The sequence below is a fragment of the Nelumbo lutea genome, chromosome 2, assembly GCF_056320005.1.
Source record: "Nelumbo lutea isolate HS-2025 chromosome 2, American lotus-T2T, whole genome shotgun sequence".
In the NCBI taxonomy this organism is placed as follows: domain Eukaryota; kingdom Viridiplantae; phylum Streptophyta; class Magnoliopsida; order Proteales; family Nelumbonaceae; genus Nelumbo; species Nelumbo lutea.
Window position 1 is genome coordinate 7,448,189 of NC_142685.1, and position 25,837 is coordinate 7,474,025.

At 39.9% G+C, this 25,837-nt stretch overlaps 2 protein-coding genes across 9 annotated transcripts; one reads left to right on the plus strand and one right to left on the minus strand.

Moving 5' to 3' along the window:
- Positions 1-2,589: 2,589 nt before the first annotated feature.
- On the plus strand, positions 2,590-20,076 carry LOC148868352 (Pseudouridine synthase family protein). Of its 8 annotated transcripts, none has more exons than XM_088971676.1 (15): positions 2,590-2,644; positions 2,746-2,898; positions 3,014-3,071; positions 3,144-3,171; positions 3,267-3,313; positions 3,420-3,510; positions 3,639-3,825; positions 4,224-4,311; positions 6,070-6,154; positions 14,650-14,725; positions 15,221-15,288; positions 15,726-15,795; positions 17,303-17,381; positions 18,164-18,257; positions 19,718-20,076. In XM_088971676.1, exons 2-15 carry the CDS (start codon positions 2,775-2,777, stop codon positions 19,820-19,822), a joined length of 1,200 nt encoding a protein of 399 aa, XP_088827802.1. In that variant the 5' UTR covers positions 2,590-2,644; positions 2,746-2,774; the 3' UTR covers positions 19,823-20,076. The 8 variants fall into 8 exon arrangements, with proteins under 8 accessions (XP_088827802.1, XP_088827806.1, XP_088827807.1 ...); XM_088971680.1 differs by having other exon boundaries at positions 2,592-2,644; positions 3,144-3,191; XM_088971681.1 differs by having other exon boundaries at positions 2,592-2,644; positions 3,154-3,191.
- A 125-nt stretch (positions 20,077-20,201) lies between these two features.
- LOC148868353 (cytochrome B561, amino-terminal protein) lies at positions 20,202-25,525 on the minus strand. The gene is made up of 7 exons (XM_088971674.1): positions 25,096-25,525; positions 24,658-24,713; positions 23,655-24,574; positions 23,180-23,378; positions 22,889-23,074; positions 22,371-22,747; positions 20,202-20,765 (listed from the first exon to the last, which is right to left on the minus strand). The coding sequence occupies exons 1-7, from the start codon at positions 25,284-25,286 to the stop codon at positions 20,625-20,627; spliced, it is 2,070 nt and encodes a 689-aa protein (XP_088827800.1). The 5' UTR covers positions 25,287-25,525; the 3' UTR covers positions 20,202-20,624.
- Positions 25,526-25,837: the final 312 nt, after the last annotated feature.

Consider the following 25,837-nt stretch of genomic DNA (forward strand, 5'->3'; position numbering starts at 1 on the left):
CTCTGTTGCTGGAGAGGTGTAGACGGCTGGATGGCCTGCTGTTTCCTACTGCTGCTGTAGTTGTTGGCTCAAGGTGTGGCTTCTTCAGCTTGTAGAGTGGGGAACTTCTCTGCTTCCTTCATGTTGGCGTTGAACAAGACTTCTCCATGAAAAAGTTGTAGTGCAGAAACTTGCTTCCCATGAACTCGGGTAGAAGTCACAACTGGTACCATGCAAGGGGAGTGCTCGTCCAAGATGCACAGAGAGTTTATGTGAGGCAGGAACGCGGCTTCTGCTTGTCTCATGAAGTCCATTCCCAAGACAACTCGGAAGTCATCCAGGGGTACAACTGAAAGATTAATCTTGTTTGTCCATGGCCCAACTTGGAGGTCAACCCCACGAGCCGTGCCTTCAATCGCCTTTGCCCCGGAGTTCACGGCCTTGATCCACCTTGTCTCTTTCACGGTGTTCAGCTTGAATTGCTTGGCCTCGGCAACTAAAATGAAGTTGTGGGAGGCCCTTGTATCAACAAGGGCTTGAGTCGGCTTCCCGCCGAGGAGGATGTCTACATACTTCAGCCCCCTTTGGGCTCTCTTTGGCCTTCCATGATTGGCCTATTTCTTCACCATGGCGTTGAAGAGTTGAAGGGCGCCCACTCTTGGCGCCTGCACAGACTTTTCCTCATCACTTTGCTCGTCATCACTGAGCTTGGCAACAAGGGCATTGATCTTCTTCTTGGTTGGGCAGTTGCGAACCAAGTGATTTCCCCCACAAAGGAAGCAAGAAATTGGGGACCCAGCGGTTATGGGCTTGTAATGGTGCTGAGGGCCTTGCTCTCCTTGTGGCTTCTTCCCGTAGTCTTGTCTTGCTGGCTTGTTGAAGCTGGAGTTGTCGTATGGAGGGCGTGAGCGACTTGCTCCCCCACTCAAATTAGGGGAACGCGGGCTTTCTGGCTTAGGAGCTTCTTCATCTGACAAGCTGGTCTCATTGAGTTGCTCCGCCACTGCCATTGCAGTGGCGAGGTCCTGTACGTTGCGGCGTTGGAGTTCTAACTCAGCCCATGGCTTCAGTCCGTCCATGAAGTTGAACATGTCGGACATGTCCGTGATCTCCAAGGTAAGGGCTGAAAACTCTTTAACGTAATCGTGGAGTGAGTCCCCATGTTGGAGTGCTTTCAACTTCTTCCACGCCAAGTACTCCACGTTCTCTGGGTAGAATTGCCGCTTTAGTTCTCGTTTGAAATCAACCCATGTCTCAATGGTGCACGTACCCCATTCAATGTCTTGGCATCGCCTACGCCACCATAGCATAGCAATGTCAGTCAAATACATGATCACTGTACGAATTTGCGTTAGGTCATCATCAATGCCAGTGGCATGGAAATATTGTTCCATCTGCCACAAGAAGTTGTCAAGTTCCCTAGCATCTCGGGAGCCGGCATAAGGTGTGGGCTCCCGAATCTTCACACGAGCAGGGGCCAGCGTTGTGGAGGGGCTTGGAGTGCTGGCCACCAGTCTCTTGAGGAGCGACATGTCTTCTCTTAGTTCATCAACTTGAGTCTGGATGTCAGAAGGAGAGGCCATGGCTACTTTCATGGCCATTCGTTCAGCTTTCATCTCATCCACCTGGTCTTGGATGTCAGATCGAGATGAGCTCCCTTCTTGTCGAGATTTTGTTCCAAGGACTTCCTTGAGGGTTCTATTCAGGACGTCTTGGACCTCATTCATAATGCCATTTAAACGGGCTTCTAGCTCCACCATGGAGCTCTCAATTGTTTCCACATTCAAATGGATTTCTTCTACACGGTCACGCATCTCCCCAACAGTCACTTCACAGCGAAGGATGCATGTGTCGAAGGCAGCAAGCGTATCATCTGACTTGTCAGGCTTGCTTGTCTTGGATGTGCGACCCTTTGGGGCCTTCTCTGCAGCGGCTTCATTGCCTAGAGACTCATCAGTCTCCCTTGCATGGGCAAGGCCATGCCTAATCTCGTCGGTGAGTTCCTTGTTGTGCTTCATTGCGCCACCACCAGCATTGCTATGCAAGGGTCACGAGCGTTGAGGAGCAACTTGCTCTGATACCAACTATCACGGGGTTAATCGCCGAGGCCCCGTGCAGCCCTCGATGGGGTCGAGAAAGCCTACAAAAGCAAACAATAACACACACCAGGCAATAAAAATGCACACAGATTAGACAAAAGGTAAATTGTATTGCATTAATCAATGGTAAGCACAAGCACACAGTACAATGTTGAGGGGATCTCGTGCTTAACCTTTACACGCTCATGAACTCACTCGACTACCTACCTCCCCTCAAAGAGTATGTTAAGCTTTTGGGGGAGTGACAGAAACATCAAAAGAATAAAAATTTGTACTATGTATTTACAATAACGCCATTAGCGGTCCCCCCTTACAAAATACATGCCTAACCCATCCATGACACACATGCTGACTCGGCAAAGGAGTCACCCGTGACAGTAGGGTGGCCAAGAAGTTAAGAATCAAAAATCAGCAAATTGATCCAGGAAAAAGAAACCATTAGATTGGAATCATTCTAGCCGGACCTAGCTTTCTCGAGTGGGTCTTAATGAACACGTAAGCCAATGGTTTCATACTTTCATCTTCATTGCTTTCCTCGTAGAAGACTAATGAAGACGGTCGGTCAGGTCAGTCGTGTCGTGTGCAACGAAATCCTCCTTCATTCACCTGTTTTTTTTTTTTTTTTTTTGTTTTTGTTTTTCTTTTTGATTTGAAGTATCGCGCCCAGCCTTATTCGCGCTTCACGGCTCGCCCACGATGTCAAAGCCAACCACAGAAGTAGGAGAAGAAAGGGCGCAGACGGGGGAGACGTTTGGAGTGCCGTGGCCCGATCTCAACGACGGCTTAACCTACACCGATACAGTCCGACCCTCCAATGCTGGTGCTTCGATTTTTTTTTTTTTAATTTCTCTCTATCCTGTTCTATTCTGGCTTACCCGTCTCTTCAATTTTGTTTCCTTGTTTTATCTTACTAACCAAAAGCAAACACTTGATAGCTTTCACTCTGATAGAATTTTACTCCACTAAGTACAAGAACTCAGCCCCCCTTCAAGGGTGAGTATATATATCCATCCACTTTTCCATCTTCTCATGTTCCCAGCTGTTCTTGCACTGATTCTGTAACAGTTGGTTGCAGAGGATCCGGAATGGTCAGGTTCGTCATTTGGTCATATGGTAGGAATAGATTTTTGCAAATAACTTGTGTACTGTTTCATCTGGAAAGTCACGGTTAGCTTGGTTTCTCCGTAGATAACTGTTGATGGTGAAGTTGTTAAAGATCCTCACACAATTCTCAGGTTTTTAATCGTAGCCTTTTTTCTTGATTCAATATCAAGTCTTATTCGACTGTTTTTTTCCCTCGAATGTTTCTGGTTGACTAATTTACGATTTTTGGTTGTGTAGAGCGGGTTCCGAATTAATGTATCACCGCCTTCCTTGGAAAGAGCCTGATGCACCGTACCTACTCGAAATTCTATACGAAGATGATGATCTGGTAATTGTCGTTTAACTTGATAAATATTTGTTCCTGGGGTAGAACGTTTGCAATCATGTCTTCTCTTTGAATTTACTACTGCCAAATGTAAGTTGAGGTTGGAAATGGAATTATACATGTACATTTAGGTTGCTTTCAATAAGCCTTCCGGTCTCCAAGTTCTACCTGGTGGTCTTTTCCAGCAGCGGACTGTTTTAACCCAACTTCAATGGAGAGAATGCCAGGGAATTTCTACTTCGTTGGGGCTTTCTACAAACCCTGGTGCTCAACAACAACATCCAGTTCCTGTTCATCGCCTGGGAAGGGGAACGTCAGGTGTGCTTTCTTTTGTGCATTGGAGAGCACTTCTTTGATCTTTCTATTAACTACTGATCAATTAGTGGTATATATATTGGAATTGTAGAGATTAATTTTGAGAATCTCAAATTTGGACATGGAGTCAACAATACTAGTTATATTGGTGCTTCATTCTATAATATCTCTGACTCCATTCTTTCCTATGTTTTTTTGCTACTTATCATCTCCATTCTGAACATTCTCCCACTTCCATTATTCTTACATTGATAAGTTGTCTGTTGTTATAGTCATAAAACAATTGCCATATATTTTTGTATAATTTTTTTTTGAAGATTCAAATTTGTGATTTGATATTCTGGCTCTTCCCTGATTCCACCTCTGGTTACATTTCCCGCTTGTTTCTGATTGTCTTGCAGGAATATTACTTTGTGCTAAGTCAAAGCTTGCCAAAAGTCGCCTTGCTGCATATTTTGCAGAAGGCACATCAGTTGTTGGAGACAACAGGTGTTTGCTTCATCCCTTCCTTTGAAAAACCCACTGTGCTTTTAGTAATTTTCTCATATAAATAATCATTAAGGTTTATTTGAATGACTTTGAATTTTAAACTATTTAATTTTGTTTTTACTTAGAGTTTTATCTTGAAATGAGGACCCTTGATGACTCATACTGTAGTGGTTTCTATTGCTGAACAAATATAATTTGATGGGCAAGCTATAAATTGTCTCTTCTGTGACTAAATGTAGGTAGAACTGTAGAAGTATCAATGGCACCTCGGGTACTTAGAATATTTAGATAGTATACATCTGATAGGCTATATCTTTACTGCTTTCTTTCTTTTTTTTTCTTTTTTTTTTATAGAAACCTTTACTGTTTTCTATTTGGTAACTAATGAGGAAAATATTAAAATAAAGTGAAAGAAGCTATGAATCACTTCCTAAATGCCTAGATACCTTCTTTGGTCAATAAACCAGCAATTTTGCATTGACATCTATTGAGTCTACAGTGTATTAATATCCACACAACACTCTCAATTATCCAAGAAAATGTAAGGCACCATGTACCATCCAAGATTTCATAAACTTAATGTCCAAGTGATGGTCTTCTTGAATAAAAATCCACTTTTAGGACTTAATGAAGCATGACTGGTAGATTTCTTGGATTTGAAGGAAGGCATTTATGCCTACATAATTGGGGTCTTTTGTTACAATTGGGATGGAGAATAGCCATGAGCAGCATTAGTCACAATGTCCCAGCTTCAGGATGGGCTAGAATTGCTGGTGGAAGCTGGAAACTACAAATTGCATAGTTCACATTCTCTCATCCTTATAGTTTTTAGACTCCAGGAACTTTTGGTTGCTTGGAAGAATTCATATGTTGCATGAAACTGAGATTTGAAGTAAATCTTAATTTACTTAAAATTCAAGACTTGAAATAAATCTTGGTTTATTTTGATGGATAGGATTTATTGACTTAAAACCCTGATTTTTTGTGGATTCTGTTTGAGTTTTGCATGAAGACATGAAGGTAATGATAACCTTCCATTGTCAAATCCTTGAGAGGCAAACTATCCTGTACTATGCTCAAATTCCATCTTTTTTTTGGTTTGCGCTTTAAAGTTTAATTGATCCTTTAATTGTTCAGACTTCAGAGATGGGTGGATATTTGATGAAAGTTGATTCTGGTTCTTGAGGGTTTCTTATTAGTTGTAAATTTATTATGATATAGATCCATAGTTTATTTTATATTATCTACTACTTCGACAATCAAACATGCTGTGCAACTATTTGGAATCTTTTTGCATGGAGAACTTGCTCAAAGCTTCTATTTTTGCTTTTTAAGATTGCTTCATAGAAGTTTCAATTAAATGCTTATCAAATAGCATAATCCCACTTATATAATGCCTTGTAGATGTATCTAAAACAAAAGATTTCCTAAACTTTAAGTTTTAACAGGAATGGTTTTGATCTCAACCTGGTTTTTGTATAACAATAAGTTGTAGTTGAGGTGTCCTGAACAGAAGAGTGTCTTGTATATTCCTTCCTTTGGATCGTCACATGGTACTTGGGAAGTTTCATTTAGAGAATAAGAGAATCTGTTATTTTTTCTTTATTCATATATAACAAAATTTAATTTCTTTGACTTGTATTGCACCAAGAATTTTGGATCATGCAGTTGATTGTTATGCTAACACTGTATGAAATTTCTTCATGGAGTGGTTATTTTCATGCTGAATATTATGATTTACACTCTACAGTTGTGCAGAAAATCCAATATGGATCTTGGTGGAGTGAGAAGAATTTCTAAGGTGTATCGAGCATTGGCCTCAGGAATAATTGACAAGGATGAGGTAGAATCCTATTATAAATGTACCTCTTTTCCTATCTGATTGTTTGTATGCTAGTTGCTTGTACTGCCACATATGTTGATATGAATAGATTCTGCAAGTATGAAGTTGTTAAGTTACTGATCAAATTCAGGAGTCGGCTTCGAGGGCGACTCAACCTCATTAGAGAAGAAGAAGATGAGGAATTAGCAGGGGAAAATTCTCATGATGCATTCCATTTCTCAACTGATACTTATAGGCTTAACATGTGAAGCCATGTGCGGTTAGTTATTCTCAGGCCTGACGTGGCCTTCTCAGGTAGACATACCAGATGGTAGGTTTAGTTGGTGAGTTCGAGTGGGGTAGTGTGGTCCCCGGGATGTGTTCAGGTTTGTTTGGGTTCTGGTTTTGGAGTACACACAGTGGGTGGAGTAGGTTGGGTTCTATCAATTCGCCCTCCCTTGGAAGCCACCTTGTCCTCAAAGTTGATGTGGGTGTACAACTTCTGTAGGTGAGAGTAGGATTCCCATATGGAATCTTCCTTTGGTAAGTTAGTCCATTCCACTAGAACTTCTTGGACTTACTTTTGTCCCTGCTTTACCCATCACTGATCTAGGATCCTGGCGGGCTGAGTAATAAGTTCTTCATCCTCTGCAAAGTCAGGTGAAGTGGGACTGATCCTAGTTTCAGGACCCACATACTTCTTCAGTAGCGAGACATGAAACACTGGGTGAGGTTAAGAAGATGTTGGTAGTTCCAATTTGTATGTGACTGCCCCTAGAAATGATACGAAATGGCCCGAAGAAGCGAGAAGCCAATTTTTTCCATACCCTCCTTGCTATTGTCATTTGTCTATAAGGCTGCAATTTCAAGTACACCATGTCTTCCACCTGAAATTCAACTTGCCTATGGTGTTTATCGTAGTAATGCTTCATTTGTTGTTGCAACTTGAGCAGGCGAGCTTTCAGAGATCTCAAGACTTCATCCCATTTAGTGAGTTGGGTATCAACTTCAGCCATAGTAGCTGATCCCTTTTCATAAGGCAGGACTGATGGAGGGTCCCTCTCATATAAGACCTTAAAGGGAGTGATGCTAATGGAGTTGTGAAAGGTAGTATTGTACCAGAATTCTGCCCATGGAAGCCACCTTAGGCACTGTCAAGGTTTTTCACTAGTGAAACACCTGAGATAAGTCTCCAGACATCTATTGACCACATCTGATTGCCCATCTGGCTGAGGATGATAGCTAGTGGTGTAATGCAGGGTCGTGCCTTACAACTTGAAGAACTCCTTCCAAAATCTGCTCATGAAGGTTGGATCCCAATCTGTAATGATGATTTGAGGTGTGCCATGGAGTTTGGCTACCTCACTGGTGAAGGCCCGGGCTACTGAAGATGCAGTGTAGGGGTGTGATAAGGCCACAACGTGGGCGTACTTCGACAATCTATCAACTACAACTGGAATAATAGACATTCCGGAAGATATAGGCAACCCTGTGATAAAGTCCATGGTGATTTCATCCCATACCTGTTCTGGTACAGGAATAGGTTGAAGCAACCCAGCCGGTGCATGAATGTCATATTTATGTTGCTAGCAAGTGGGGCAAGCTCTCAAATAGTTTGTAATTTTTTGTTTGAGGCCTAGCAAATGAAAATGAGTAGCTAACCGTTTGTAAGTTTGAAGTATACTGGAGTGTCCTCCTGTAGCTGATTCATGAAAGAGTTGAATGAGGGTTGTTTAATGCACCCAGTTTGGGGCCATGGCTATCCGTCCCTTGTAATATAAGTTAGAGCCTTGTAATTTGTACCCAGGTACTGTAGAAGGGTCCTGTTGTAACTGTGCTTTGAGGAACCCAGTTTGTAACTGTCTTCAATTTGTGGGTGCGAGACAAGGCATCTGCAATTGTATTTGAGGAACCCAGTTTGTACTCTATTCGGTAATTGAAAACCAAGATTTTATAGACCCACTTCTGTTGTGTTGGGTCCAACACCTGTTGGTCTAATAAATGTTTCAGGCTTCTTTGATCTGTTCTAATGATGACTTGCCGGCCCAGTAAATAGGGTCTTCACTTGTGGACTGCCATGACAAGTGCCGTAAGTTCCTTCTCATAAACTAACTTTGACTGAGCTTGAGGGGACAAATGCTTGCTGAAGTAAGCTAGGGGGTGCCCCTGTTGCATCAAGACTGCTCCTAACCCTGCTCCAGATGTGTCACATTCAATTTCAAAGGGAAGAGTGAAGTTTGGCAGCGCAAGTGTTGGAGGTGAAGTGACAACCTTCTTAAGGTTCTCAAAGGCCTGTTGAGCTTCTTCTGTCCAAATAAACCATCTTTTTGAGCAGCTAGGTTAGTGGGCTAGCTAGGGAGCCATACCCCTTAATAAACCTTCTGTAGTAGCTTGTGAGACTCCAAAACCCTCTCAGCCCCTTCATTGTGGTGGGTCTAGGCCAAGATATCATGCAACTGATTTTGTCCATGTCAGCCATCACTTTTCCCACCTTCACATGTGGCCTAAGTAGTGGACCTGATTCTGGCTGAAGGCACACTTGCTGGGCTTGGCGTATAGTTTATGGGCTTGAAGAATTCCCAAGGTGATCCTTAAGTGTTCTAGTTGAGTGGTCCAATCAACACTATAGATGAGTATGTCATCAAAGAAAACAAGTATAAATTGTCTCAGAAAAGGCCTGAAATTGTCATTCATCAGGGATTGAAATGTAGATGGCACATTAGAGAGGCCAAAAGGCATTACCAAGAACTCATAATGGCCATCATGTGTTCTGAAGGCCATCTTGTGAACATCATTAGGATGCACTCGGATTTGGTGATAACCCGAGAGTAAATCTAGCTAAGAAAACACTGTGGCAGCCCTCAACTCATCTAGAAGTTCATCTATAAAGGGAATAGGAAATCGGTCCTTGATGGTTATTTGGTTGAGGGTCCAGTAATCTACACAGAACCGCCAAGTTCCACCCTTCTTTTGACTAGTAGGGATGGTGATGAATATGGATTGGTGCTAGGTTGAATCAATTTGTGGTTTAGCATCTCCTGGACAATCTTCTCCAGTTCAGTCTTCTGGAAGTGGGGGTACCAGTAGGGCCTCACATTAGCTGGTGGGGCCCCAGATTGTATAGGAATGCAATGGTCTTGGGCCCGGATTGGGGGAAGCCCCTTGGACTTCTTAAACACATCCTGAAACTGCCGTAATAGTTGGTCCATTTCTGGTTTTTGGTTTAAGTCCGTCACCGGCATGATTGGGTCTGTCATGATGAGACCTAGTTGTATAAGGACTTGCTGTTGAGCCAATTGACAGTATTTCAGGTCAGATTCTTGGGTCCCTATCGGCACCACCCTTGGCTTAATCCCTTGTAACATATGGTCCACTCCATTCAACTAGAACTCCACGGTGAGGTTGCTCTAGTCACACACCACGCGAGTCGCGACCCAATTGTCGCAACCATTGCCCCCCTAAGACTGTCTGCCCCACTGAACTCCATGGTGTATAGATCAATTGTCACCCATTTACCTTGTATCTTCAACTTCACCCCCTTACATAGACCATTGCAAGTCAGCTTGTGGCCATTAGCCAACTGGATTGAAAACTGTTCAGCGGAGTTCTCCACCAGGTCCATTTGTTTTGCTAGCCCAATATTAATAAAGTTTAAAGTGAACCTACTATAAATTAATATAACATCCCAACCCATCAAGAGCCCCTCTACCTTAATGGTCTGGGTTGAATTTTGGCCCATGAGGGCCTGAAGAGAAATTTCTGAGGTCTCTGGCCCATTAAGGCCCATCTCATCATGTTCAGCGGACATACCTTCTTCCACGTGGTCCATCTCTTTGGGGGGGTCGTCTGTTTGCAGAAAGTAGACTTGCTGGACCTTACAGTGGTGACCCAGTGCGAACTTCTCCTCATAGTTGTAGCACAATCCCTTCTCGCGCCGGGCCTGCATCTCGGCCTAGGTCAATTGTCTGAAGGGCATGCTGCTTGGGCCCACTAGCTCACTATTCTTCATTGGAGCTTTCACTCGAATTGACGAAGTTTTTAAGTGAGGACCAAGACCTTGGTTCACTCTCTTAAGCTGGTCGAGCTTCTCTTCCTAAATATGGGCGAGAGCGACTACCACAAACAACGTTGAGGGTCACCACGCTTTGATCTCTAGACTGTCTTCCCGAAGGCCTCCCACGAAGCTTCCAATCAGGGCCTTCTTAGTCCAACCGGTGATGCGGGTCAACAACTTCTCAAACTCCACCAAATATTCCCAAACGGTGGTGGTTTGCTTCAGCTTGGACAGAGCCTCATCAAAATCAACATAGGCAGACGATCCAAACCTCATGCACAACTCCCCTGTAAAGGCAGCCCAGGTAATGTGGGGATGGGAGTTCTTGTACCATTGGAACCATGACATGGCCTCACCTTCCAGGTAGATGGAGGCGATGGTGACCCTCTGGTATGCCGATGTCTTGTGGAACTCAAAATATCTCTCAGCCCTGAAGATCCAAGCCACCGGATCCTCACCGAAAAAGGTTGGGAAGTGTAGCCCCATTGCCCTCTCCGAACACCCCCCACTCCGACAACTGCTTCTGCCATTGGACCTTTCACCTTCTGGTTCCTTTCCCCCATTGGTGCCTGCCTTGTCATGCTGAGACATTATCACTGACAGAGCTTCCTTGATGTCTATCAGGTCTCCTTCAAACTTGTGTAAGCTAACCTCAATCCTGTCTACTTTGTCTTCCATCGAGACTGATTTGGTGTTGGGCATGAATCAGGACTCTAATACCAATTGTTGAGTTACTGCATTCCATTTCTCAACTGATACTTATAGGTTTAACATGTGAAACCATGTGCAGTTAGTCATTCTCAGGCCTGATGTGACCTTCTCAGGTAGACATACTGGATGGTAGGTTTAGTTGGTGAGGTCGAGTGGGGTAGTGTGGTCCCTGGGGTGTGTCCAGGTTTGTTTGGGTTCTGGTTTGGAGTACATCCAACAGGCTGGGTCCTATCAGAAGTAGACCGTCCAAAGTAGTCATAAGTTTTCATCTCCCCTTTCAACTTTAACATTTATTGTGTCACTGACAAAATTTTGGTTCTGTTGCTAAGAGAAGATAGTAAACTCTGTTAGAAGATAAAGTGAGGAGAAATATAGAGTATTGCCTAATTATCAACACAATTCTTACTAGGGATGGCAATTAATTTGGCCCGTGCTTAGGCCTGGGCCAATAATTTAAATCTATCTATCTAATATAATATTGATACTTGCCATGGTTTCTCCTTTTATAGGTAATACTTGCCTTGGTTTTGGTGCATGTCATAAAAATTAGATCAGAACATCATATCATATAAGATTAATACTTATCTCTTTATCCTTTTATCTTTAGTTGCACATGCATGGCATGTGTCCTTACACTAGTTGGGTATAATGGGTACTGAGCTAGCCTGGCCGCAGACATCTTGTATTGTGTTGCTGTTGGGATGTATCGGGCATTGCACTTTTGTCTCTGTATGTACTTTATATTTAGTTATTTACACATTTTGAGATTTTTATTCAAGCAATATATGTAAACTGCCCTAATGGGATGCAACATAAGCACAATGACACTGTAAATCTCACATACAAAGTAAAACTATCATCTTGTACATTTTTTCCCAATGATGTTTAAACCTAGAAAAGGACTACAAACAGAGACCCATCTGACCATCAACCTTTCAACCTTCCCACACAGCTTCTCCATGGATGAGGACTTGTCTTCAAAGGTTCCACCTTTCTTTTCCCTCCACAGACACCTACACACCAGCACAGTGCCAGAGGAACCATCCTCCAAAGATTTTCCCCGCGTGCTAAAAGCATCTATTCTCCAAGGTGAGACTAAACAACTGACACTAGGAGGTTCCACCCACTGGACACTGAACAGCTTAAGCATATGATGCGAAATTGAACAGGTGAATGTGCACTAGATCAGGAGATGCTGAGTTGAGCTCAGGTCAATAGGGTGGTATAAACTACAAATCTTCCCTCCTACTATACTTGGCTTTATTCCTTTTAAACCGTTTATCATACAATTTTAGATGTGAAATCCCAAATTAGATTTTAGGCCATGTTTGGGAGTGCTTAAGTTAAAAATAAGTGCTTAAAAACAAATGCTTATTCGAATAAGCACTTGTTTGCATTTGGCACCCAACTTTCCAAGTGCTTATTTATGAAAGCGCTTTGGTAGTCTTTTTCTCAAATAAGCATTTGTGACTATTTTGTCCTTCATTTTCTTTCAAATTTTCAAGGTACCCTTATGAAAGTACTTTTATTAAATTACTTTCATAAAAACACTTTTATGAAAGCACTTTTATGAAAGCACTTTTATAAAAGCACTTTTATAAAAGCACTTTTATAGAAGTACTTTTATGAAAGATGAAAGCACTTTTTAAAAGTTTTTATAAAATCACTTTTACGAAAGTACTTTTATAAAATTCAACTAGGGGTAGTTTTATAAGTGGTATTTTAAAAATCAACTAGGGATAATTTTGGAAGAAAATTTTGAATAAGTGCTTATTGTATAAGCACTTAAAAAAAGATGAAAATTTGGGCTTAAAAAATAAGCCCTTATTTTTGAAATAAGTACTTATTTCGGGCTTATTTCCCAAATGCCAACAAGTGCTTAATGGCCCAAATAAGCACTTATTTTTAAGCACTCCCAAACATGGCCTTATACTCTCATTCAACATATATGACTTGACAGGTATAACTGGGCCTTGACACACCTATCCTGTTCCAGCCCTTATTTTTAAAATAAGTACTTATTTCCCAAATACCAATAAGTGCTTAATGGCCCAAATAAGCACTTATTTTTAAGCACTTCCAAACATGGCCTTATACTCATTCAACATATATGACTTGACAGCTATAACTGGGCCTTGACACACCTATCCTGTCCCAGCTTTGACCACCCCTGGAGATGGACATGAGAACTAAGTCTCCCAACCCTAAATCTGGGGTTGTCTGGGTTGCATCGTGCCGTTACTACCATGATTGAGACCATATGATGTTTAACGAAGCTATTGAGGTTTGACAGTGATTGCACTGTTGGAGCAAGCATAAGAGTCTTGAAAAGTAGATAAGGAGCATATGGAGAAGGTAGTTATATCTGCCCAAGTGAACAATGCATTGGGGCTTGTGTTCCTCAGGGGTGATGACCATTCTCAAGCTTCTTTCGTGAATTAGCCGAGCAGTACATGATGAGGGCTTTGGAGTACACGAAACATGTTCTTTTGGTTTTTAATGGAGTTTATGCTATTAGTATAACTAAAATTAACATGATGAAGGAGGTCGATGGGATGAGGGGAGCAAGAACGAAAAAAGCATTCAGGCTTGTGGTAATAGATGCTAGGGAGGAGTCTAATTGTATCTTAGGGGACAAAAGTGGATTCCAGAATGCATAGCTTCCCAAGGGTTCTAAAATCCACCAACAGGGTGGAAAATACAACAAATAACCATCTTACTTTCAAAATTCCACTTAGCTCAGTAAGGAAAAGGTCAGTCTCCATGGTGAAGGTTGAAAAGATGCTTAAGTGAGATCTGAACCTTGTTCTTACCATTGAATCTTGGTTGGTTGTTGGGGTGGTGGAGATGTTTCCTTTCTTGATTGTTGGAAATAGGTTTATACTTGTAAGGGGCATGATGGGCTTTGATTATTAGGGGATAGATACTAGGGAATCTATGTTTCCTCTCTTCTTTTTCCATGTCTTTTACCTTCATACCTAGGTGACTTCTCTTTCTCTTTTCCTTTTTCACCCTTGTTGATAAGATTTCTTTTACGTTCTCTTGTCTAGAAAAGGATCTACGCCTTCACACCCTAAAGGAAGTCATAGATCCTTACTTTGAGCTGCCACAAATGGATATGGCTATTTTGGGATCTTCCAATACGTCAACTTAGTCCTTTTACATAGTTTGCATGGAGGAAACACTAGCAAGCAACCAAGCATTGTAACTCTTAGCCACTGGTTTTCAGCATACTTTTTATATTTTTTTATGATAAACTTGTACTAAAATGGTAGAAAAAGGGGCAAAGCCCATATACAAAACTACATTGTAAGACAGTCTTTGGGAAACCATGCCCTATGGCTGTACACTAAACAGATCACTCTATGCAAGAAAAATCTGGTGTAAATTTCATGTAATCTGTAATATCCATTATCCATCATTGGAAGAGACAGTTCTTAGGTATATTTTTCATGTTTGTTTTAGACCAATCTGATATTTGTGTATTTCTTTATTTTTTTTCTTTGATGTGAATTTGATCAATTTCAGTTTCACCTGGTGGTGGTATGATGGTCATACCCTTTTATGATTTTACTTCTTAATCTTTTATCATCTGCCTTAAGTGGGTTTTGTGCCATGATTCTTTTCCTCTATTCCACTCTATGAAAGTTTATATCTTCTGTTAAAAGAATATTTTATCCTGTTCTCCCATTCTTAATATAATAGCTTAGTTTTATGTAATTGGAAATTGAAAACTATCCATGTATCACAGGTTATAATCAAGCAGCCAATTGGAATCATGCAATATCCAGGGGTAGCAAATGGGCTTTATGTGTCTTCTTCATCAGGTTTTCACTTCATATACAACAAAAGCTTGATTGCAAGTCTATATTTTAACTGAAACAAAGGTGGATGGTGGAAAAAAGGTCATATTACATCTGATAGAAATCTCCAAAAATTAGTGGGATTCATTCAATGGAGGGTCCTTATCCGTCTAAATATGCAACAAGTGGCAAGATATAGTGGCCTCAGATTGCATCCATGGGTTATGTAGGCCCAGACCCAAGAGACTACCTTCACTGTTGCCACCTAATTAGTTCATATTGTTGTATGTGTCTGTTAAGGTTCTATACCACATTTATCAAAGAAAAAGATTGTCATACTATGCCTCAAATTGATAATGATTCTTAACCATCTTTACATTAGTTTTTACTTGTTTCCATTATTATTGAGTTCTTTTATTTTGATTGCACGGTTATTCTAGTATCTGTCCATGCAATTTTGCATTCTTTTTGTATAATGATATAACCCTTCTATTTTTTTTTTTTTTTTAATTTAACTAGGGAAACCAGCATTGAGCAAAGTTGATGTTCTGGAGAGAGATATACCAGGCAACTGCACATTGGTCCAGGTGGTCCACTTAACAGATGTATATATTATGTTTGTTTACCATTTGGGCATTTACCCAGATGTTAAAAGGGATTAATCTTTTCTGCAGATATAAATGTCCTATAAAAAATTTCTCTTCATTCCTGATTTTCAAATAAATGAAGGGTAAATGGTTGCCTTAGTTATTTGAAATCAGTACCTTTTTGTGGCAAACTTGTAAATAATGCTAGTTCAATTTAAGGATAATGGTTGTGGTAAGTGAAATCTGACAAACTCCATAGATATGAATTGCTTTATTGAAATACATTTACAAGGTTCTTACTGATGGAAAGAAATATATGGATGTGTCTGTATTAGAGAGAGAGGGAGAGTTGAAGCCCACACTTGAGTTTATCATTTCTTCTTCCAACTATTACACCTTTATATTATACTCTGTTGCGTTCTTGTTTTCTGTTGTAGGTTGAGATTCAGTCAGGACGACCACACCAAATTCGCATTCATCTTTCATTCATAGGACATCCACTTTTAGGTAAATCCTTAAGTTCCCAAATCTTGCATTAATTTAATTCATATTACCAGCCCTACTGAAGGTGTTCCTCTTGATTCTCTTTAGCGGGGGTAGAGATGAATATAGTAGTATTTTGTCATGCAAAGTAGGGATTATTGAAAGGGGTAAAGATCACATGAAAACTTTCTTGAATGGCTAGAGTATAAATAACTAATTGCAGATTTAGTCGAGTTTCTTGTGAAAGGAAAGAGGCGGAAGATGAAGATTTCAGCAGTAGAGAAGAAAGGAGAAGAAGAAAAGAGTAGGAAGTCAACCAGGATTCAGAATTAACCCTAGCCGCCTACCTCTCATTATATTTATACTTAACTTAAAGGATGAGATATTACAAGGATGCCCTTAGTAGGGTGGCTATTAATATAGATGAACAGTCACAACTTAAAAAAAAAAACATAAACTAATGGGCCTAAAGCCCAACAACTTCCTAACTAAATAAAAAACAACTCGGACCAACTCAACAGCTAGCAAATATGCTGATTCATATCACCATTGGAGAAAACCTGTTCTTTTTCTCCTTAGATTTCAAAATGGGGGAATTAATTTTCTTGGTAAGATAATATTAAACAGAGAAGGATGTTTCCAAGTATGAAGGAGGTTGATCCTAATTTGTTTCAAAATGACAGGAAATTGCTGGATTTTGTCCCAGTCACAGATAAATTTTGTTAAAATTTCAAGAGCCATTTGTGTTGTTTTGACCAGTCTTGGAATCATGTTAATAGTCAATTTGTACATTTGTCACTCGCATTACCTGCATTAAGGATGTGAAATTTACATGGAATTTTGATCAATGATTTTACATAGAGAATTGAAGTATCCAACATGGATAAGGAATCCCTTTTCAAGAACCTTGGTGATACATCACCTTTTCTCTGTCAAGTTTTGGCCAAATAGCTCACTGCCATATGGCAGATTCTTGCCCATATTTGCTTCAAAAAATTAAATACATCATAGAAAGTTAACGTCTGCTATTTTTATTGAAGCATTTCAGTACATGGAACATGTAAGTTTTGGATGGCACTTGATATATATGGCTAATCCAGAGGATCCTTTTCAGATGGGTGGTTTCAATGCCTCCATGCACGCCATCTATGTGGCTGTAACTGTACGCCAAAATGCCTGCTGGGACAGAACAATAAATATTCAGGCACTTTGGAGAAAGGAATTGAGTCTAAAAGAACACTAGCCTTTCAGTAATGTTAAAAGAACATATATCTGTTTAGCCATTAGATGAAATTAGTTTCTACAGATCTCATGACTAGTTCTTGGATTCTTCATTTTGTTTGCCAATAGTCTTAAGTTTGTTTAAAAGAGCACTTTGCAAAGTTTGCATTGTGTAGGGTGTGTTCTGGGCTTCAAATTTTTGTATTTTCTTATATTGTTTTTTTCCAACTTTGATCTGAATCTATAGTTACGAAATATAAACATTATTTTGATGCCAAAAATTTGACAGCTATTATTTATCTGTTTGCAGGGGATCCCCTTTATGTTACTGGTGGCCATCCAAAATGCTTCAACTCAGAATCAGGAGAAAATGATTTTGCCCAAGATGGGTATGGGAATTGTAATGTATTATGTATAAGTGTGTTAAATTGTGAGTCAATTAGCTATAAGTGTGTTAATTTGAGGAAGATCAAGCAGTCAAACATCCTATTCCTCCATATGGCTTTAAGGTTGTGCGTGGTAAAGAATGAACTATTTAATACTACCTGGACAGAGGTTGTTTTTGACCTCCCTCTTGTCCTTTTAGAAGTCAGGTTACAATGAAAGATGAGGGCATGACTTTATATGGGTGTAGATTGGGTTAGAGAATCAAGAATTGCTCTTTGTGCATTTCTAAAACAATCTTGTATCATGAAAAACTAGAAAGCAATGTTATGGGCAAAGCAAAGTGCCAGGGGTTAGAGAGAGAGAGTGCGAGTGGGGAGAAAGTAAAATAAATGATAGGATTTTCCACATGGTGATCTGGACACAAAACTTAGGCAAGTATCGGCATTATATGGTAGAGACCTTTAAATAAGGTCATAAGAAAATCAAAGAAAGCATTCTTCATTTAAGCAATCAATTCACACCTTAACTATGGCAAAGTTTCTGATGCTCTATGTCAAATCTCAGTATGAGGTAGTGGACAGGTGCAGGCAATAATGGTGTATAAAATCTTGTACATGGCATAATAGGCTTAGTTTAAAATTTAGCATGCTTGCTCTCTTTTTTCACCCAATTTATATAAATGCATTTCATAGGACAGTTTCCTGTCATAACACATCATCTCTGACAATTGTTTTTAGTGCCATGTGAAATTGATTTATCTGGCACACATTTTTCACTTTTTCAGAGGTTATCAGCGGCCTATCAATCCTGTTCCTGGAGACTGTGGCTACTATTTGCATGCCCATCATCTGGTTCTTCATCATCCAACCATGAATAAGGTAAGTTTAAGAGTTAGTAGCATGGAATACTTTCTAGGTTCAAATCAATCATGGGAAGAATTTTGAGCTCCTTTTGGCCTATAGCTAATATCTGTAGAAGACTTAAATCATCAAATAGATCCAAGTAATTAAGGAATCAGTACTGTGAAAATATGAATTTACTAGAGTATAACTTGGCTCAGGATTAGGGCTGTCAAGTGTCAATGGAGTTTGAAAGTCCAACATCCAATATCTGATTTATTTTCAATTTGGACATTACATACTAGGATCGGATTTGCATTTTAAAATTTGTATCAGTTTAATAATCAGATTGAGTCAAAATACCAAATAAAAAAGAAAAGTCAAATTTAATTTGGATCTGAGTCGAATTAAGGTTTATAATATGCATATTATATAATTTTGACCGTAAGTCATAATTGAGAAATGATTTAATGACAGATATCAGATATGGCAGTACCAGAACTGGCAAAACGGGACTCATAGCTGACCCCATATAGTTGGGATAAGCCTTGGATGATGATGACTAAATTCAGTGTTTTTTTTTTTTGTATAAAATTTCAATACTTACATATACAAATTAAAAAATTGACTTTAATTTTTCTTGGTTTTAAAATAGTGAAGATTTGAATAAAATCCAAATCCGATACAAAATCTTTAGACCTGATTACAGCTTTACTCTGGATCATGTGTGCTGGTATGAGAAATGACATTCATATAGCACAGCTTTTATGCCAAAAAGGACAAAAACTTGTGATGTTGAATAATTTCTTTTCTGTAGATTATTCCTGAATCTCGTAGTTGGAAAAACCATTGAATCAAATTTTAGAGCCAGCTGATCAAACTATAGATCTCAAATCTCCACCAAATATTATTCCAGACATCTGGAGCCAATATTGGGTGATGATCTTATTTATATCTGAATTAAAAGTTTTGGCATTAAATCCCAGTATAATATGGAGCAATAACTACACAAAAGGCGTCTTTCCTTCATGTTTTTCTAAAACATGCGCGCTTTACTGTTATAAAGACAAGTGTAAAATGAGTTCACAGTTTTGACATATGTGGCCAGTTTTGGGTTTATAAAACCTTCTGCCACATGGCAAAAGATTCATAATGTCGTTTTTAAAGGATCAATTCTCAACATGGCCGATAGCCCATTTGTCTAGCAATCTGAGTATCTGACTATCCAAGTCTTCTATCTCTCTCTCTGGGGTGGGGAAAGAAAACCATACATAGAAAGGACAAGAACAAATCAAAATGTAATTGCTACTCTTCGTGCTTGAACTTGTGTTTGCACAATTTTTTATTGTTCTTCAATGTAATGGGGCGGCAGTAAGAGTATCAATTACATAATACATTACTTTTCCCCCTACTTTGCTTCTAATGTTGTACAAAGCTGGAAGTATTTCGTTGTTTCAATCTTAAGATATGCAATGGCGATATGGCTATTCTGATTGCAGGTTATTGAAATTATTGCACCTCTCCCACATGTCTTGCAAACGCAAAAAGAAGCTAGTCAGGAGGAGCAATGTGCTCAGATTACGGGAGTTGCATTTGTTGGCTGAAAAGCAAATGATGGCAATGATCTCTTACACCCTGGAAGAGGGTTTTATTCCCCATATAACAAACTCATTCCAGAATGGGTGAAGTGATCATACATGACCAAAAAAAAGTTTATCACAATCAGTATTTGATGTCTTTCTTTTTTTTTGTCATTAGCAGGAAAGAGTGGTCATTTGACTAAAAACATGAATGTCGGTGTACTTGTAAACATAAGAAAGAAAAAAATATGATAAATTCTCATCTTTTCTCTATTTCACTATTTTGCAGCCAATGCATAATGAATTCGGTAGGATGTTTATGATTCACTCAACGAGACAAAGCTTATCGTTTATTTTATTTTATTTTTTTGCACGGGCGGGGAGCTTGAAAGGGGTCAACGTATGACAATGTCAAAAGATAACCTAGGTAAATGTCATTATTGGCCATATAAAACCACTATAACCAACCCAGCCTTCAACAAACTAAATATATCCAGTAGTTTGATCTTAAAGTACTCCAAAGTCCAAAAATTGATCACATTGACGGTTGGCCTGCAACGAAGTTTATGTAGCTAAATTTCAAACTTCCAGGTATCCTTTCATAAAATGCCTTTTACCCCCCGGTTTCAGACAATGGAACTTGATCCTTGTACAACATGCATCTTGATAAATGAAATTCTGCCCCAAGCAGAAGCGATGTGATCTTTTGATCATATAGTTCACCTGGCCCCGTTGGTTTTGGATGAGAAAAACCAGTGAAACGTCGTCATGTAGAGGCGAAAATAAACATCCTTAACGAACAAACAGAACAAGTTCCAGATTGCTGTCAGTCTTCAGTCTCCGAATCAAGAACAGGGAGGACGCTGAAAGCTGATGAACCAAGATAAATGCCCCGGATTATCCCTCCATATCCCAACTTTATTCTATGGCAGAGAAGTAAGATGGCATCCCAAAGTGCTGTTCTCCCCTGGGAAAAAAAGGGCACCAGAATCAGTCACTAAAATCACAAAACAGAAACAGCATTGTATATAATTAATGTGCATGAAATCATGCTTAATATGCATGTCATGATTTCTGTGCACAGGAGGAAAATGCCAGTCCCTTAAGAAGAATAAGCATGAATCAATGGTTGTAACATGAAAGAAAAATGGGCAGCCCAGTGCACAAGGCTCTTGCCAAAGCGAGGTCTGGGGAGGGACAGATATACACAATCTTACCCCTGCACATACAGAGAAGCTGTTTCTAAGATTTGAACCCTGGTCGCAATGGAGAAACCCAACCATTGCGCCAAGACCCACCCTCATCGGTAGTTGTAACAAAATGTTGTTAAAACCAAATCAAAATGCAAAACCATGGGGTTGGATTTAATTAATATTATATATGGTAGTATTCATTAAAAATTTTGATGACTACCTTTCAAATGGCAATCAATTATGAAAATTGTACATGTTCAGATAGAAGATGAAAACAGATTGAGCATTCTACTAAAGCATTTCACAATTGATTTACCTAAGAATAAGTTTGAAATCCATTTGACTGATTTCATTCTTTTTGTACAAAATTAAAAAGAAAAATGATTTTGAATCTTCAACAGTCCATATATTTGAGCTAGATATAAAATTGTTCAAGCACCAAAAGAGCTAAAAGAATCGTTTGCTTTCTAGTATTGAATCCTGCATTAACCAAACTTCATTCTGACTCTGGGGGGCCAACAGTCCATCCTGTAGTAACCAGATTTGAATCATTTTCTTTCTAGTATTGTTCAAGCACCAAGAGTAGAGTGAAGTGTGAACAATATATCAGGAAAATCCTCACAGTGCCAACATTTCTAAGTTCAATGGCACCCAACTAAATGGAATGAAAAAGGCATAAACTCTGATAATTTATTGCTTGAGACATGCTCCTTATGTACCTTCTTTTGATTCTAGTTTTGCACAGCCATGCATGTGTAAGTACACAACTACTTCCCCAATGCTCCTTGCACAAAAATTTTTACAAGTCATATAATCCTTCTACGTTCATAACTCATTATATGAAACATAATGAATTTTCTGCATTATCCCATTTTCTTATTATTTTCTCTTTTGGCATTCTTTATGAGAACCAGAATCACAAATCAAAGTAATCAGAAGATCCAATTTGGGTTATGCCCTAATCATCCTTAATTTAAGGATGATTCCAAACTTATCTAATCTAACATCTCCCATATAATAAAATCTAAGAAACCACCAAAATTGTTTGTAGAACTCAGAAAGCTTCTCAGCCCCATACATAATCATGGCTCATGGATCACCCAGCATCTCAAATAAAATGCCCAGGATGTATAAATTTAGCTTTGTAATAAAGTTTTGCCCCAAAACATATTATGGATATTGATTTTGTTTTGATAAATCACAGTATGGATATTGATCTATACAAAACATATCACCTTCATTGGTGCCTAAATAGTAGTTCCATGGGATTCAGTATATTAATTGGACGTAATGTAGTGATAAACAAGAAGTTTAGCAATATTCACCATTCAAGGTAATTGAGATGGACAGTAAGTTCCATGGACTTCAAAAGAACTTACCTGTAGAGAAAATTGCAGCTTCTTTTCCCAATACAAGGCAAAGATTGGAGGGCTTTGCTTCCCAACAACCAGTATACAAGCTCCTGGATGAAAAACAGTGGGGACACCAGATATCACAGCAACATATTTCTCAGGAAACCTTTCTTTTGGAGGCAAAACCCCCAAGAACAAAGGGTTCTTGCTAGATTGGGCACTGGCATAAGATGTAGGATCCACATGTAACATCCACTTGGGGTGCTCCAGGAAAGCACAGAAAAGATATACTAGCAAGTGAGAATCTGTTGGAAGCTCAAGAGTCCATTTCTTGTTCACTTTGTCATAAACCTCCCCACTCCCCAGATATTCATAATTCTTCAAGCAGGTTCCTTCAGCAAGCTCTGTGAGATTCCACAAATGCATTACCCATGAGGCCATGATTATAGTGACTGTTATATGAGTTATCCCATCCAAATGGAAGCAACTGTAATAAAAGGTTCAACCTAGGCCTATAAGCAAGAGTAAAATATAAGAAAACTCACCCCTGATCCTTTGCACTGTGTAATCAGTTCGGACACTGCTCTGTGGTAACAAACCTTTAACCCATTCTCCTTTCATTAGAGCATGAAGCCTTTGGTGTTCAGTTATAGCATCAATGCACTCCTGTATGGCAGGGACAAATGAATGTTGTTGAGGCTGTTGTTGCAGATTGGGTAAAGGCAACTTTGCTGCAAACAGAAGATCCACATGAAAACATCTAAATATAGGCATGACAAACAATAACTAGTGATAGAAAAACAAAAGAGGATAATAACAGTGTATGAGCAACTGACATGCAGCAGTATCAAGAGACTGCACAAGAGCAGCACGTAACTGATGAAGGAGCCCATCTTCGTCCAAAGTAAATGTTGGTTGCCATTCTTTAGACCCATCAATTGGAGAGACAGTAGTAGGAGCTCCAGTGTTTGGGGAATCACTTCCTACTTTATTGACAGTAATTAAGATACCAAGTTTGCTAGCTGCTTGCATTACCTGAAAATATAAGAACACTAGATGTGATATAGGGCCAGAGTATATAAGCAGATAGCTACGGGCATCTAGTTGAATCAACTTTCTCTGTTATTTATTTTTTCTCTGAGAAAAATGTAGTTGAATCAACTTTCAAAATTGAAAATCTTATGAAGGGGGCCCTTCAGATGTTTGGTTGCAGCTCCATGCTTGTCCAACATGGACTTGCATGCATTGATAGACTATCCTATTAACATGGCTAAAATTCTACATTCCAACCATCACTATAAAATAAGAGACCTGAATATGACTGGTTTCAATCTTGTCAAGTAGTGGATTCAGCAAAACAGAAGAAAACCATTGCCTGAGGCGGTCACGCCACTGCTCGATCTGAGGGTAGATGCCTAGATTCCCAAAAGCTTCAATTGACTCTTCCATTGACATTGGCATAGGAAGGTCACCTTCTCCTTTCTTTGGTGGAGTACTGAACTTCTGGGAACCTGGGGACATCCTTACAGGTCTAAGTGGTGTGCTTCTTGTAGTTCCAGAAGTAGTTGCTGAATTGGTGATGCTACTAGGACTGGCTATGCCAAAACCACCAAGGGTGGCAGGAGGTGTCCCCACCAATTTAGATGCTGACTCTGTGATTTTTTCATCTACATCTGCCAAGAATTGCTCAAGCATTTCCTCTGTTGCGATCTCAGCTGCAGTGGAGGGTCGTTGCTTTGACCAGGGAGTTGAGACCAGTCGGTCCATAGATGGTGAGGCCTGACCTGACGGACCCTGCAATGGAGATGAAGGGACAAGGTACAAAGGAGATGGAGAAGATGGGGATTTTGATGGAGTGTAATAAGCACTCATCTTATTCCCACTAGTGGTGCTTGACTTCTCCACACCAACGCGGGATGATCGTATTGAACTTGATATTGACTGATGAAGTGGAACAAGGACATCAGGAGAAGAAGCAGAATATGGTTTAGACTTTGGGGGCTTTTTTGCAGAGTCAGTACCGGCCCGTGCATCTTGCTTTGGCTTTGCACCCAAAAGTCCCAGTTGACGCTCTGTGAGGCCTTTCTGCCCCTTGGCTCCTTTAGAAGGCGATGCAATTGATACATCTACAGCATTTCGTGCTCTCTGCAAGAAAAGTGCCCTGATGAGGGCAGATAGTGACCCCAGGAGTACCATACCCACCATAATCTCCATAGTCTTGGTAACAAAATCTGGAAAACAATAAAAATAGTATCATAAACAACAGTACCGATCAAGCATACAAACAATCAATTTGAACTTGGGGAGAGCTTACAAGCTGTAGTATGGGAAACATGTCTGAGTTTCAGATTGTTGATGAGCCCATCTTCCCTTGAGCATATACAAGCAAAAATAGTGTCAGTCACCTGAAGTTTAGGATCAAAGACAGAAAATAGATGGACACTACTAGAACTCAAAACAAAGTTTTTGAGCTTAAATTAATGATTGTTAATAAACTATAAATGCAGTCTTCGGTAAACCCTACCAAAACCCTAGCTCCTATTTCAAGCATTTGTAAAGGAGCATCTCAGACAACGAAACGCATCTAAAAATATTGCAATGAAAACAGAAACTCCAAGACGTGGAACCCCTTTTTTTTTCCTTCAAACCAATGGAATTAGTAACTTCCCAGCTCATTATACGTATAGTATACAGAAAAGGGATCACTTTTCTAGAGACGCTACGATGAAGCGGTAAAAGGAAGAGTTGCAACCTGGAAATGACGCTGAGGAGAATGAAGGCCGAAAAGGTTGAGACACAGAAGATGTAGAGAAATGCATGTTTTGAAGGGCGAAGACTGTTGGCAGTTAGAGCAGCTGATAAAGTTGGATTTTGATACACCGAGAACTTCGAGGGTCTCAATGGCGGAGAACTCCTCTCTCCTCCCCCTCCCTTACCTTCCATGTCGAAGGCTTAGGGCTTTTGCTCTTAAAATCGAGTACTGAACAAAATAGTTTGGTCCTCCATTAACGAAACCCCTCCGAAGCTCTTAGCTGCTATACTAGCAAGCCTTTAGCCTTGTTCTTCTCCTCAAGTTCAAAATTAAAAAGCTCTATTTTGGTGGGAGATTGGCAATGCGATTCGCGAACCCTGGATTGCAATTTGCAAGTATGCAAGTTTCAACCGTGGTGCTTTTGTTCAATAGGTCCCACCTGGTAGAAAATCGAACGATATTAACCGTCTGATAAGCATTACTGTGCATTTGATGAAACACCAAAGGATTGGAATCTCCATCATATGGGGAGGAGCCTACTTTAAGGGAAGAGCAGTGCTAGGAAAACGGGCTGTGTGTTACACACGGACCTCTAAAGCACAAAAGGACAAAATGCCAAGATAGCAAGCTGAGGAATGGCAACAGCCAACAGGGCAGGGCAGCTCCCCGTCCAATCCGGAATCAGTTCTTACAAAATTTGTCCTCACAGTACTTGCAGCCATGGAACATTGTGATGGGATCT